The sequence below is a fragment of the Carcharhinus amblyrhynchos genome, chromosome 3, assembly GCF_965287045.1.
Source record: "Carcharhinus amblyrhynchos chromosome 3, sCarAmb.v2.hapA, whole genome shotgun sequence".
NCBI classification, from domain to species: Eukaryota; Metazoa; Chordata; class Chondrichthyes; order Carcharhiniformes; family Carcharhinidae; genus Carcharhinus; species Carcharhinus amblyrhynchos.
Window position 1 is genome coordinate 109723355 of NC_137326.1, and position 14861 is coordinate 109738215.

The 14861-nt window shown below is 40.6% G+C and overlaps 1 protein-coding gene across 5 annotated transcripts in view; it reads left to right on the plus strand.

Moving 5' to 3' along the window:
• armc9 (armadillo repeat containing 9) overlaps positions 1–5218 on the plus strand; it is a 94445-nt gene extending 89227 nt beyond the window's left edge. For all 5 annotated transcript variants that reach the window (XM_080185689.1, XM_080185692.1, XM_080185691.1 and 2 more), the window contains one exon: positions 4800–5218. In XM_080185689.1, coding sequence (XP_080041815.1) covers positions 4800–4822 — 23 coding nt within the window. In that variant the 3' untranslated portion in view covers positions 4823–5218. The remainder of the gene's footprint in view (positions 1–4799) is intronic.
• Positions 5219–14861: the final 9643 nt, after the last annotated feature.

The window sequence follows — 14861 nt, forward strand, 5'->3', positions numbered from 1 at the left end:
AACTTTAGTGCATCCTTCAGCAAGTAGTCCTGGGCTTTGGAATGTGCTATTCTGCAACTCTCGGTCAGGGACAACACTTTGCACTGAAAGACCAACAAGTTTCAGGCCAACCAAAGTGCATCTTTCACTGAATTGACTACCTTCCAGTAACAGCTAATGCCCTTTAATCTTTCTACCAATCACTTCAAGTCTATGCCCCCTAGACTGTGAAAGTAAATAGGCCCTTCCTACCCATGTAGGAAGACATGTGAATACATAATTAGCTTAACGGTAGGAGACAGACGGTGGTGACAGACGGTTTGCTTTAGTGACTGGAGGCCAGTGACCAGTGGTGTACCACAGGGATCTGTGCTGCGCCCCCTGTTTGTCATTTATAAAAATGACATAGATGACTACGGGGGGGGGTGGTTAGGATCAGTAAGTTTGCTGACGACACAAAGATTGGCCAGGTGGTTAACAGTGAGGCTGAGTGTCTTGGGTTACAGGAAGGTATAGAGAAATGGGCAGATAAGTGGCAGATGGAATTTAGCCCTGAAAAACGTGAGGTGATGCACTATGAAAGGAGTAATTTGACAAGACAGTATACTATGAAAGGTCTGAACAAAGGGACCTTGGCATGTTTGTCCATAGACCTCTGAAGGCAGAAAGGCAGGTAAATGGGTGGTGAAAAAAGCCATATGGCACACTTGCCTTTATCAATCAGGGTATAAACTACAAAAGCAAAGAGGTCATTCTGGGGTTGTATAGAACTTTGGTGAGGCCACGGCTGGCGAACTGTGTGCAGTTTTGGTCGCCACGTTATAGGAAGGACTTGAATGCACTGGAGGGGGTACAGAGGAGATTCACCAGGATGCTGCGTGGATGGAACATTAAAGTTATGAAGAGAGGTTGGATAGGCTTGGGTTGCTTTCGTTGGAGCAGAGAAGACTGAGTGGCAACCTGATTGAGGTGTTCAAGATTATAAGGGGCATGGACAGGGTGGATAGGGAGTAGCTGTTCCCTTTAGTTGAAGGGTCACTTACAAGGGGCAAAAGTTAAAAGTGAGGAGTGGGAGGTTTAGGGGGAATTTGAGGAAAAACGTTTTTACTCAGAGGGTGGTGATGGTCTAGAATGCAGTGCCTGGGATGTTGGTAGAGACAGGATGCATCACATTCTTGAAAGAATACCTGGATGAGTTCTTGATTTGATTTGATTTATTATTGTCACATGTATTAGCATACAATGAAAAGTGTTCTTTCTTGCACACTATACTGACAAAGCATACTGTTCATAGAGAAGGAAATGAGAGTGCAGAATATAGTGTGACAGTTAAAGCAAGGATATAGAGAAAGATCAACTTAACGCAAGGTGGGATCAGTCAAAAGTCTGACGGCAGCAGGGAAGAAGCTATTCTTGAGTCGGTTGGTACATGACCTTAGACTTTTGTATCTTTTTCCCAATGGAAGAGGGTGGAAGGGAGGTGCATGGATCCCTAAATATGCTGGCTGCTTTGCCGAGGTAGCGGGAAGTATAGATAGGATGGAAGACTGGTTTGTGTGACAGATTGGGCTACATTCATGACCTTTTCTAGTTTCTTTTGGTCTTGGGCAGAGCAGAAGCCATATCAAGCTGTGATACAACCAGAAAGAATACTTTCTATGGTGCATCTATAAAGGTTGGTGAGAGTTGTGACTGACATGCCAAATTTCCTGAATGTCCTGAGAAAGTAGAGGCATTGGTGGACTTTTGCAACTATAGTGTTGGCATGGGGGGACCAGGACAAGTTGTTGGTGATCTGGATACCTAAAACCTTGAAGCTTTTAACCCTTTCTACTTTGTCCCCATTGATGTAGACAGGGACATGTTCTCCTCTATGCTTCCTGAAGTTGATGACAAGCTCCTTTGTTTTGTTGACATTGAGGGAGAGAGCATTATCGCTGCAGCAGTTCACCAGATTCTCTGTCTCGTTCCTGCACTCTATCTCATCATTGTTTGAGATCCAACCCACTACAGTGGTGTCAGCAGCAAACTTAAAAATTGAGTTGGAGGGGAATTTGGCCACACAGTCATAGGTGTATGAGGAATATAATAAGGGACTGAAAACACAGCTTTGTGGAGTATTGGTGTTGAGGATGATTGTGGAAGAAGTGTTGTTGCCTGTCTTTACTGATTGTGGTCTGTGGGTTAGGAAGATCAGGCCCAGGCCATTAGAGATGAGTTTTATAGGAAAAATGGTGTTGAAGGCTGAGCTGTAGTCAATAAATCAGAGTCTGACATTGTTTGTCTTTGTCTGTCTTTGTTATCTAGGTGTTCCAGGGTTGAGTGCAGGGCCAGGGAGATGGCACCTGTTGTGGACCTGTTGCAGCAGTGGGCGAACTGTAGTGGATCCGGGCAGTGCGGGAGGCTGGAATTGATTCGTGCTATGACTAGCCTTTTGAAGCATTTCATAATGATGGGTGTCAGAGCCATCGGATGATAGTCATTAAGGCACGCTGCATGTCTTTTCTTTGGTACTGGGATGATGGTTGCCTGCTTGAAGCAGACAGGGAACTTAGATTGTTGTAAAGAGAGGTTGAAGATGTCTGTTAATACTCCCGCCAGCTGATCCGCACAGGAACTGAGTGCTCGTCAAGGTACCACATCTGGGCCAGTCGCTTTCCCTGGGTTGACCTTCGAGAAAGCTGCTCTGACATCTGCAATTTTTGAACAGGTAACCAAGAAGGTAGATGAGGGCAGTGCAGTTGATGTTGTCTACATGGACTTTAGCAAGGCCTTTGACAAGTTTCCGCATGGTAGGTTATTGCATAAGTTAAATCTCACAGGATCAAACTTGGCTTCTTGACAGAAGCCAAGAGGGTGGTTGTAGAGGGTTGTTTTTCAAACTGGAGGCCTGTGACCAGCAGTGTGCCTCAGGGATCAGTGCTGGGTCCACAGTTAGTTGTTATTTATATTAATGATTTGGATGAGAATATAGGAGGCATGGTTAGTAAGTTTGCAGATGACACTAAGATTGGTGGCATAGTGGACAGTGAAGAAAGTTATCGCCAATTGCAGCAGGATCTTGATCAATTGGGCCAGTGGGCTGAGGAATGGCAGATGGAGTTTAATTTAAGTAAATGCACGGTGATGCATTTTGGTAAATTGAACCAGGGCAGGACTTAGTTAATGGTAGGGTTTTGGGGAGAGTTACAGAACATAGTGATTTAGGGGTACATTTTCATAGCTCCTTGAAAGTGGGGCACAGATGGACAGAGTGGTGATGAAAGCATTTGGCATGCTTGGTTTCATCGGTCAGAAGATTGAATACAGGAGTTGGAATGTCTTGTTGAAGTTGTGTAAGACATTGGTAAGGCCACACTTGGAATCTTGTGTGCAATTCTGGGCACCCTGTTATAGAAAGGATATTATTAAACTAGAAAGAGTGCAAAAAAGATTTACTGGGACTTGATAGTTTGGGTTATAAGGAGAAGCTGGATAGACTGGGACTTTTTTATCTGGAACGTAGGAGGCTGAGGGGTGATCTTACAGCGGTCTATGAAATAATGAAGGGCACAGATCAGCTGGATAGTCAATATCTTTTCCCAAAGGTAGGGGAGTCTAAAACTAGAGGGCATAGGTTTAAGGTGAGAGGGGAGAGATATAAAAGTGTCCAGAGGGAGAATTTTTTCACACAGAGGGTGGTGAGTGTCTGGAACAAACTGCCAGAGGTAGTAGTAGAGGCAGGTACAATTTTGTCTTTTAAAAAGCATTTAGATAGTTACGTGATTACGATGGGTGTAGACGGATATGGTCAAATGCAGGCAATTGGGATTAGCTTAGGGGTTTTAAAAAAAAGGGCAGCATGGACAAGTTGGGTCTGTTTCCATGCTGTAAACCTCTGTGACTCAATAGTGACCTTAGATACAGCTTTATCCAAGGGTGGAGGGCATGCTCTCCCTGACCTCGTGCTCAAAACAGGCGTAGAATGCATTGAGCTCATCAGGGAGGGGTGCGTTGGAACCGGCTTATTTATATGCCTTCCTCTTGTAGCCTGTTGTGTCTTTGCAGATCTTGCCATGGTTGGCGAGGCTCTGTGTGGCTAGCCTGGGGCTCTAGCTTGGTCTGGTACTGTTTTCTGGCAGTACTTGGCATGCCAAAATATTCAAGGCTATGAGCCAAGTGCTGGCAAGTGGGGTTACTTGGGCCGAAGGGCCTCTTCTGCACTGTAGTAATCTGTGAATCTGTATCCAGGCCCTTCACAATTTTCAGTTAGGAGGTGCATTTGTTTCTTCTACCTCCACATTCAAAGGAGTACAGTTTAAATACTTACCCAATATACCTCTCACTCCAACCCCTGATATATATACATATATAAGGGTTGTTACTTAACTGTTGGCTGCACTTGGACCCTGTTTTCCTGAGTGCAGCTGACATCAGCTATTTCAGAGCAAACTAATCTGGCAGAGGGGGCCAGAAACTGGAATGTCTGTGGCTACTTACTATACATTGATTTTTCATTGGTCTTTTCCATTATGATGGGTGATGAGCATGCATTTCTATCCCACTGTGTTGAAGGTGCAGAAGACTGCTTAACACTCAAGCAATGATTGCTGTGCAGACAAATTGCTTGGTTACTGTCTTTGCATATTTTTCACTGTTTCTCCCTCACACTAGTCATTCCTTAAAAAGTACATATTTTGTTCCCTGTTAGCTCTGAAAGATCCACAAGTTTGTCCTCACAATTAATGCATTTAGTAACAGGGAATCGAGAAAGGCAAGATTTTTGGACAACAGGGTTAAGCCGTTTGCATCTAAATTCAACTTGTTTGTTCCTTTTGTAGGCAGCCAGTCATACAGGAAATGACAACAGATCTTTCCTCAGGAATCACCTGCTGAATTCTTCAATATGTAACCAGCTTCCTGTAATGACCCACGTCATCGCAAACTAGCTACAGAACTGAAGTTACAAAATCTAGTGGAATAACACTACGTGAAAGAAAGATTATGTTCGTACATTGGCATGTACATTTGGTATTACATAACAAAGGATTCTTTGGCAAACAAATGTAAATAATATAGAATAATTTATATTTTTGTTCTTTGTTACACTTCAGTCAGTGGTATTTTTATTTTGGGAAGGTCTTAAATTCTGTTTTTGAGTTTTGTTCATTTTGTTTTGTAATGTTTTGTGTGAGGAATTGTTTTGATTTTCATCATACTGCTATGGCAATCAAATGAATAAAAGATCATTGCTCTGAAAGTGCTGCATCATCAAATATAGTATTTTTGTTTGAAATAGCCACTACTTTAGTGGAAGAATTCACTTAGTTTATCAACAATACCAATGGAACACGTTCCTATTTGTTGCAGCTCCTGCAAATACTTAAGTGATATTTCTTAATTGCGCTAGTATGAAAATTCTGAAATAGTCACAGCAGCCATCCTTGTGTTTTTTCTTAAAATGCGTCAAATAATAGAGTTGTGTTACTCAATGAAAATCTGGCTGAGAATACCAAAACTAATTTCACTTAGTACCTGACATCCATTAAAGAAGTGGATTTACTTTGGTCAATGTGACCTTTACCAAGATGAACAGCACTTAGATTTGGCTCCTGAAAAATATGTGTTAGCTATGGTATGAAGCACAGTATTTTTATAGAAAGTAATTCTTTTTAGCCCTCCACTTTAGAATATTTGATATTTCTCTCAAGGTGTACTCCAAAATAATCATTCTGCTTCAAATTATGTGGACAGTCTTCAACACTGATTGGATGCAGATGTTTTAAAAAATCTTCCTCCTTCCAATTTCTCCTGAAGACACTGGGTTGGACCTAGTTCCTTTGGTAGGCAGCCAGTCATACAGGAAATGACAATGGATCTTTCCTCAGGAATCACCTGTTGAATTCTTCAATATGTAGCCAGCAGTGATTATGGAGTTGATACATCATTAAAAAGCAACAAACGTTTTGCTACTGATCTTAAAAAAAGCTTCCCACAAAAAAAATCTAGTGATGTCAGTAGCACAGACTTCCCCCTTCCCAATTTTACATTTGGCAATAAGGTCCAGGCATCTAGCAACAATGTCAGTAGCAAGGTAATGCACCCAATCATACTAAGGAATTCTCACAGACAGCAAACTATGAAATAAAATGCACTGATTATCATTTTTTAAAAAATTAGACAGTGAAATAAATAGTTAACATTTGAATATAATGAAAATTAAAAAAGCATAGACAGATTTTTAAAATGTATTTTTAAAAATGTGAATTTTATATTATAAACATTTGATATTGCAAAAATATAAAGTTACCTTTTTGGGATCAGTGAAGATGTTTAACAGTAATTATGAATTTAATAAGCCATTAAAACCAAGTTACCTCTCATTCAACAAATTGTAACTTTTTCAAGAATTTTTACAGTGAGGCTAATGTCATAAAATATGTTTTTGTCAATTCAGTGAATGTCTAGCTATTGCACTGTGGTGGACCTCAGTTTCTACACTCCACCCCATTCATTGCTGCTGAAAAATAAGCAAGTATGGACATTAGATGAGGAAGAAATTGGGTGTAGCCAGTATTCTTAGCAATGTTAATTTCTCTGTATATGGAGAAGTGGCAACATGGACAAGATATTGGAGGATGGGGGGGAATAACAGTATTAAACAATATCTCAGCAGACATTGGGGATCCACATTTTGCAATGGTAATGATGGCAAAATCTCCAGCAGAAACCATCCTTACTCACCTGAAAATGACCACAACTTCCGGGGTCCTACTGTGCACTGAAAGCCAGTCATTGTTGACGTGATTTTATGATCCTCCAAAGGGTGAGCTGTTGAGGTGCCCGTCAGAATGCAATCAATAAGAAACCATTGAACTGATAAGAAATTGCACTCCTGTGTTATTAGTTTTGCTGTACCAATACTTAAAAGTATAATTTTCTGTTGAAATTGATGTTTTTTAATGATGTACCAACATCCATAATCACTGCTAAGCAGCCTCTCTGCTCTTCAAAGAGTAATTTTATATATGTTGAATGTCAGAATTTTCTATATGGAGAAATTCCGCATTTTTAAAAGTTTGTGTGTAATATTTTAACTTCTACTTTAATCCCATACATATGTCCCAATCATTTATTTCTCTAACTGTAGTATTTAAAATTAAAAATGGAAGCATTCAGTGGTTTTAACTTTCTGATTTTGCTGTTTGTGAGAACACTACAATGTGATGCACTGCTTTCCCTGTTTAAAGATAACTTTGCTGCTGGACGCTTGGAGATCTACTTGACTTAGCGCTATATTCAAACTGGCACTGGGGAAAGGGGGAATCACTGGACCTTTGTAAGAAACTTTCAAAATCAGTGTCAACCACTTTTGTAACTGACCACTAAATACAGCCCAATATTATTTCAGTTGAAATTACTCAATATAAGCCTGTTAACGGGGCTCATATGAAGGAACTGAACTTGATATGGTGTTCATTAAAGACAATAATAAATAGCATTTTATCAGGATCTGGATCCACATTAAACTCAAGAAATTCTTGTTGAGCAATAACCTTATACGTAAAAAGGACAATCACTAATTTAGAATACAAATTAACAATATTAGACAATAAAGGTTAATATTTAACTTTCCACTAGGTGAGGCTTGGTGTGGTACGCAAAGTCAACGCATGTCAGTCTGTCCTTTCCCATAGGATGAGGACTTCTGTAATCTTTTGGTTCCTCAAACCTAGTATCTTGAGTCATGCCATCCTTCAAGATTTTAGCTGGACCAACGTAATGCCAACCCAACGGCAAATCCTTTCACAGCTTTAAGACTGCTACCCAGTGTACCTTAACTGTTGAAATTTCCAGTCTCCCTTAATTGCTGAAGCTACATTTTTCAAAGTTCAACAATTTCTCCTTTAACTTTTCTCACTTCCTCCAAATGAAACGTGTGGGTACTTGTATGGTTCCTAGTTAATGCCTGTCTTTTTGTGAGGTATGTGGAGCATTCTTTATTTCAGTATTGGGCTCAGACTCACAACTCTATCTCCGTTATGTCGATGACGACATCTGTGCCACTTCATATCCTCGATTTGACCTGGAAAGATTATTGATTCTGCTTCCAATTTCCACTCCATTTTCACTTTCACATAGTCTATCTCTGATACTTCCCTTCCTTGACAGACTGTCTTCATTTCTACCAATAGATTGACCACCAGTATTCATTGCAAACCCATCAACTCCCACAACAATTTAAAAAAACATTTACAGGTCATGAGAATCACTGACTGGGTCAGCATTTATTGCCACCCCTCTGTGACACCCTGATTCATTCCTTCATCGCCCCAACCCTTCATCCCCTTCCCATGCAGTCACAGAGGGTGAAACACTTGTCTCTTTGTTTCCTCATTGTTCACTCCTCTCGGGTGAAGCAGTATTTCACTCACCTCCTTCAGTTTGGTCTACTATATTCGCTGCTCCCACTGCGATCTTCTTTACACTGGGGAGACTAAATACAGGCTGGGTGCCCGCTTTGCAGAACACCTTTGTTCAGCCCACAAACACCCCCATCCCCCACAGTGGAAACCGCTTTCTAATTGTGACTTTTCTAAAATGATTAAAAGTGTACTTTACCCCTACTATCCCAGGCTAGACTTTAACCAGCTGTTGCATTTTGCCTTAGTGCTATAATTACTTTCACGATACTTTCATGAGTTCTTACGGTTTTGTACAGTTACTTTTGCCACTAAGTAAACCTGATGCCGAGTTCTCATGGCTAGCTACAGCCTAGTGACAATTACCCATTGATTGACAATGTCCTACGCAAATGCTAACCTGTCAGCAAGTGCCCACTCCTAACTTGCTTTCCAGACAACTGCCCATTTGTCCTGTGACAAATGCCAACCGTTGGCAACTGTTCTATGTTTATATGCGTTTTGCAGACAGCTTTTGCAAGATTCAGCTCATGTTTGTGCACTTGCTCAAAGCAACTAACAACAGTATTTGCAGTTCTTGGCCAATTGGAAGTGTGTTTCTGGCTTCCCACAACAAACTAATCTTAACTTGTACCCATTGCTTGCAATTCTAGCCCTGGGGCCATCCTTCTAGCCAGTGTCACAGTTTTGGCTTCTATTTACTGCTAATAGATTTAGTGGAACCAAAATGTGTCCCAGCTTTAACTCTTTCTTAAAGCTACACTACAGCATTTGGACATTCAAAGATATACAACTTAAAGACGTCTTAAAAATATTTCAATAATACATACACATTTCTCAATATTTAAGCTCGTGGACATTACAATTTGATAACTTAAGCCTTGCTGATTACACAAATGTGTCAATGAGAGGTGAACTCTTAGCAACTTTCACTTTGGATTGTACTATTTACGTCTGTTCCAGAAAAAATCTTGCTTTTATATTTTAATGCGTAAATCCTTATCCTCATGAAGATGGTTCACAAATGAAATTTGCAACAACTTCTTTTTCCTGCGAGCGCTACTGTTTGTCTTTATCCCCTGGATCATCAGGAAAGCTCATGAATTTTGAGAACAAATTCTTCTCAGCATGAGTCTGGAGACAATAAAAGGAAACCACTTGCACATGACCCATTCTGACAAAGACATTTTCAATGAAAGACAGAGCCTTCCGGCAGCTGTATCTGAGCACGGCAGCTACTATGTAGCTTTCCTGGTGGTACAACTGATTTTTAAAGTCAGAATGTTTGCTGACCTGTTTCATAATTGTTGTACCACTGATCATCTCTAATGTTTTGATATGATTTTTAATAACTACGCCTTCCACTCATGCAGTTTGTTTATATACATGTTCAACAGTTTCAACTGGTGATTTAAGCAACATTATTCTCCAGTTTCATGTCTTTGTGAAACTGGTAAGTCCAGAAGTGTCAATATGCCTTCTGAAAGCCGTGCTGTTTGGTATTATATAAATGCTATTGTAAGTGAAAATTAATTATTGTCTCTGATGCCTGTCCTGTGAAAACCCTAATTGAATGTGCATGCTAATTGATTTATATTAATTTGTTGACTGATCGAATGCTAATGCATTTCCATGGAACTTGTACTTAGCAAATAAATCACATTCCTTCACTATTCTTATAGATTGACTATCTAATCCGATTGCATGTCAGTTCTTTGCTGGAGTTTCTGGAAATTTTGTCTGCATTCTCATTTTGCCTCTATTCTGTTTGTTTATACTGTTTTAACTGCTCTTGTATAATAATTGTCTAGGACTATAATTCCAACATGGCTGCGCAGTTTTAATAGGTCTGCTGGAGTTCTTGCACTTCAATTTATGCAGTGGAATTTTCCAACTAATTAACTTTATTAATCAATAATATGTAACAAGTAATATTTTAGGAATGAAAGTAGCTTATTGAAACGATATATCTGCCATATAGTATACAGCAGTCAAAAGCCATTTGTTCTATTCTGTCTGCGTCGGGGGTATTAGAATCATAGAACCCCTACAGTGCAGAAGGAGGCCATTCAGCCCATCAACCTGCACCAACCCGCCCCCCCCCCCCGGTCCTATCCCCATAACCCCATTTATTTACCCTGAAAGTCTCCCTGACACTTAGGGGCAATTTAACATGTCCAACCAACCTAACCTGCACATCTTTGGAATGTGGGAGGAAGCCAGAGCACCTGGAGGAAACTCATTCAGGCACGGGGGGAGTGTGCAAACTCCACACACACGGTGACCTGAGGCTGGAATTGAAGATCGGTCTCTGGTGCTGTGAGGCACCAATGTGCCACTGTGCCAACCCAGGGGGTAGTCCAGAGAGAGAACACGTCAGGTGGGTCAGGGAAATAGACTGAGGAGTCAGAGGATAGTCAGGGATTGGGGATTAGTCAGCAGAATTCAGGTGGTCGGGGGGGGGGGGGGGGGTGGTGGTGTTGGATGATTGGGGAGGTGTGACAGTTGGTGGTGGGAACCCAGGGAGGTAGCTGGGGAGTTCGGGTAGTCAAGTGGAGTGGGTGTTAGTCCCAGTGTTGAGGGTTCAGGTAAACATGGGGTGGGAGTTAGTTAGGGGATGTTGAGGGTGGCATGTTAATTGGGGATTTGGGTGATCAAGAGGTTAGGGATAGTCAGTAGCTGGAGGTGGGGGGGGAGGCAGTAGATTGGGTTAGAAATGTGGTTGGGTGATCAGGAGGGTTGGATGATCATGGGGTGATGAGAAAATAAATAAGTCATGGGTAGGAGGCTAGTCGGGGGTAGTTGTTGAGTGATGTGGGGCTGGTCAGAGTGGTCCAGTGTGGTGAGTCACATTTCAGTACCATAGGTATTCAGATATCTGAAGTGGTTTGAATCCTTCTGATTTTTCCTCAATAAATATTCTGCAAAGAGAGTGGGAACCATCCAAAGTCTCCAAGTTAAGGGTTTCCAATTGATTCAGAGTAATTGCCCAACAGAAGGTGAAATTTCCTGGGTAGTTTCTGTGTAGCCTAGCCTGGGCACATCTGGTGGGTCTCCCAGTGCATCTTCAGGGGTAAGACCCTCTGGAGAACAGAAGATCTGGGCCAGTAAGTTGCACAGTCATGGAAAAGAACCAATAGGAACAATAAACAGAAGAAAAACACTGAAATGAAAATTAAAATAAACGATTTGCAACTGAGTGAAAAATTGGAATCATTATGAACAATGTGTTCTTCTGTAATTTACTTTATTATGTGTATTTAAGAGTGTCATAAAGACATGACAGAATCGCTATCACTCAAGTACCTTGGTCTAAAGTTAAAGTGCATTTTAAGTCTGCTTATGTATTGATTACATTTATACGTTAATAAAAATAGTTTTGATTCATTAATAGTTTAATCAGTAAACTGATGAAATCACAAAATGGTACAGATTAGAGTTATCAACAGTATCAGGCAGCTGAATTAGCATATTCTGCTAATCTATATCTTTCCACCCAGAGTATCCTCACACAGGAATATCTATTCCCCTCTTTACATGTCTGCGTTTCAGACTGATTAATGGTGACATGCCTATCCTGCCACGACAGAAAGAATGCTGCAACACAAAAGCGAATTAAAAATGATAAGACTTTCTTTTCAAAAAAACGTTATGGGATTAATAATTCACATGTTTAGACAACTTGTCATTACAAAGAGCTGGACAAGTATCCCATTTAAGAACAGGAAGAATTGGGGTTCATTTATTCCCTCATAGTTATGGGTGTCACTGGCTAGACATTTGTTCCCCATCCCCAATTGCCCTCGTTCATCTGCTTGAACGTCTTATTGAAGTTCATCTAATGTAGTTATTCCCATACTGCCATCCAGGAATTTAATCCAACAACAGTGATGCTATTTCTATATTGTTCCAAGTCAGGATAAAGTGCGGTGATGTTTCATGCATCTCCTGTGCTGGGCTCTCTGAGTGGCCAAGGTTGCAGGTTTGGAAGGTGCCATCCAAGGAGTCTTGAGTTGCTGTAGTGCATTATTACTGGTGCACACTGCTGTCACTGGTGGAGGGAATGAATGCTTATGGTAGTGGATGGGGTGCCATTCAAGCATGCTGCTTTATCCTGGGTAGTATCAAGCTTCATGGGTGTTTTTTGAGCTGCATTTATCCAGACAAGTGGAAAGTATTCCATCACATTTCTGACCTATGACTTGTATATGCTTTAAAGTTTATTTATTAGTGTCACAAGTAGGCTTACATTATCACTGCAATGAAGTTACTGTGAAAAATGTGAACAGACTTTAGGGAGTCAGGAGATCGGTTACTGATCGCAGGATTCTTAGCCTCTGACCTGCTCTTGGGGCTACAGTATTTATATGGTGTGGATAATTTTCTGGTCGATGGCAAGATGTTGTTAGTGAGAGATTAGGCAACGGTGACGCCACTGAATGTCAAGGGGAAATGGTTAGATTCTCTCTGGTTGGAGATGGTCATTAGCTGGTACTTGTGGCACAAATGTAACTTGCAACTTATCAGTCCATTTTCCATTCCAGGGTTAAATGTAGACCCAGGAACCAGGTCCAATTCCCATCTTGGGTCACTGTCTGTGTGGAGTTTGCATGTTCTCCCCATGTCTGCGTGGGTTTCCGCCCACAGTATGAAAGACATGCTGGTTAGGTGCATTGACCTGAGCAGGCGCCGGGGTGTAGCGAATAGGGGATTTTTTTTTACAGTAACTCCATTGCAGTGTTAACATAAGCCTTACTTGTGACTAATAAATAAACTTTAAAACTGAATTGCCGTAGTTTTGCCTACTCACTTAGTCCACTAACTTTTCGCATGCAAACTATCGTGTGTTCTTAGGGAATGTGCATTTCTATGGGAATAGGGCATGGTCCGGATCAAATAGTTGCAATGTCTTCCACGTTTGAATGATCTTCCAACACTCCCAGATTGAGCATACGGATGAAGAATGGGCACTTAGATGAGGTGCAGAAGCTGTCCATGGAGTCACATTCCAAAAAAGACAATCTCTGGACATAATAAATGAGAAATAAAGAAAAATTGGTTTAAAAAGCCCTCCACCACTGAAGAGAAAGAAGAAAAACAATTTGGAATTTATGACAATTTAGATATTAAGTGGGTTACAGAACAAGTAGCAATTTTAAATAAATGTATTGTGATATTGTTTGCTGCAAAAGAAAAGAATCACTGCATCAGGTGTTTCACTGTTGTGACAGGCAGTTTGCCGAGCACAAGTTACACGAAGTAAAAAACAGCATTCAAGTTCAGTTGCTGTGGACAACCTTTAATTTAAAATGGTTGCGCACTTGACATTTACGGTCAACAACCACTCTTGTATTATCCGTGTAAGAATTTAAAACACATGGAGTAAAGAAACTTTGAGCCATCAATAAATTATTAACATGCAGTTGTTTTCTTCCATTGGAGAGAGAAATGCATAACTAACCTAAGATTAATATTGAGAAAAAGTTATTCTCTCTGATACATAAGAGTTAAAAGACTAACATTACAATCTATATTATTAAACACTTCAATTTCAGATATTACATTTCTATGGTCCCAAAAGAACAGCAGGCAAATTGTTCTATCAGATCCTGGATCATACATATCCATATTTGTTAGATTCAGCTATAACAATATACTATATATGTTCTACATTCAACTATCTTCAATTGCTTCATCAATCACCGTCCCTCCATCATAAAGGCAGAAATGACAATGCTTGCCGATGATTGCAGAATGTTGGGTACAACTTGCAAATTTTTCTGATACGGAAGCAGTCCATATCCATATTTCACAGAATTCTAATCTTTTATATCTTGAGCTATACCTGTTCCAAAATAAATCACCAAGTATCCCTCTACAATCAGCTACCAAATAGTGAACAAGATGATCCTGCCCTAATTGTCCCTGCAAGTTCCCTTCCCACAGAGAAATATCTTGCCTCGAGGGTCCTTAATGTGGCGCACCCGAAATCAATCACTCAGTAATGAACATTTATTGGGAAGTTGTTACTCCCAACCTCCAGTTTTACCATTCAACTCTTCACATCTAGCTGATTGGATAGACTGCAGTCAAATTAACATCTAATCCAAAAAAAAACCCCAGTCTTGCTTGCACAGTATTTCCTCACTACCCACTAACAGAGGGGGCTTGAACCTTCAACTTTATGACCTAAGAGTGCGACCAACTGAGCCAAGCTGACCCTGGATGAATTGACACTATTAGAATAAAGTTGTCATAGTCCTCAGCATCCTTATCTACTTGCATTGGTTGAGCCAAAATACAAAACTGCTCGAATATTCAATGGTGGGGTATCACTGAAACATCAACACTATATTCTGTACCCTCTTCTTTCCTATGTACTCCATGCACGGTATGTTTTGTCTACATAATGCACAAGAAACAATATTTTTCACTGCTTTGATAAAGGGTCATTTGGACTCAAAACGTCGGCTCTTTTCT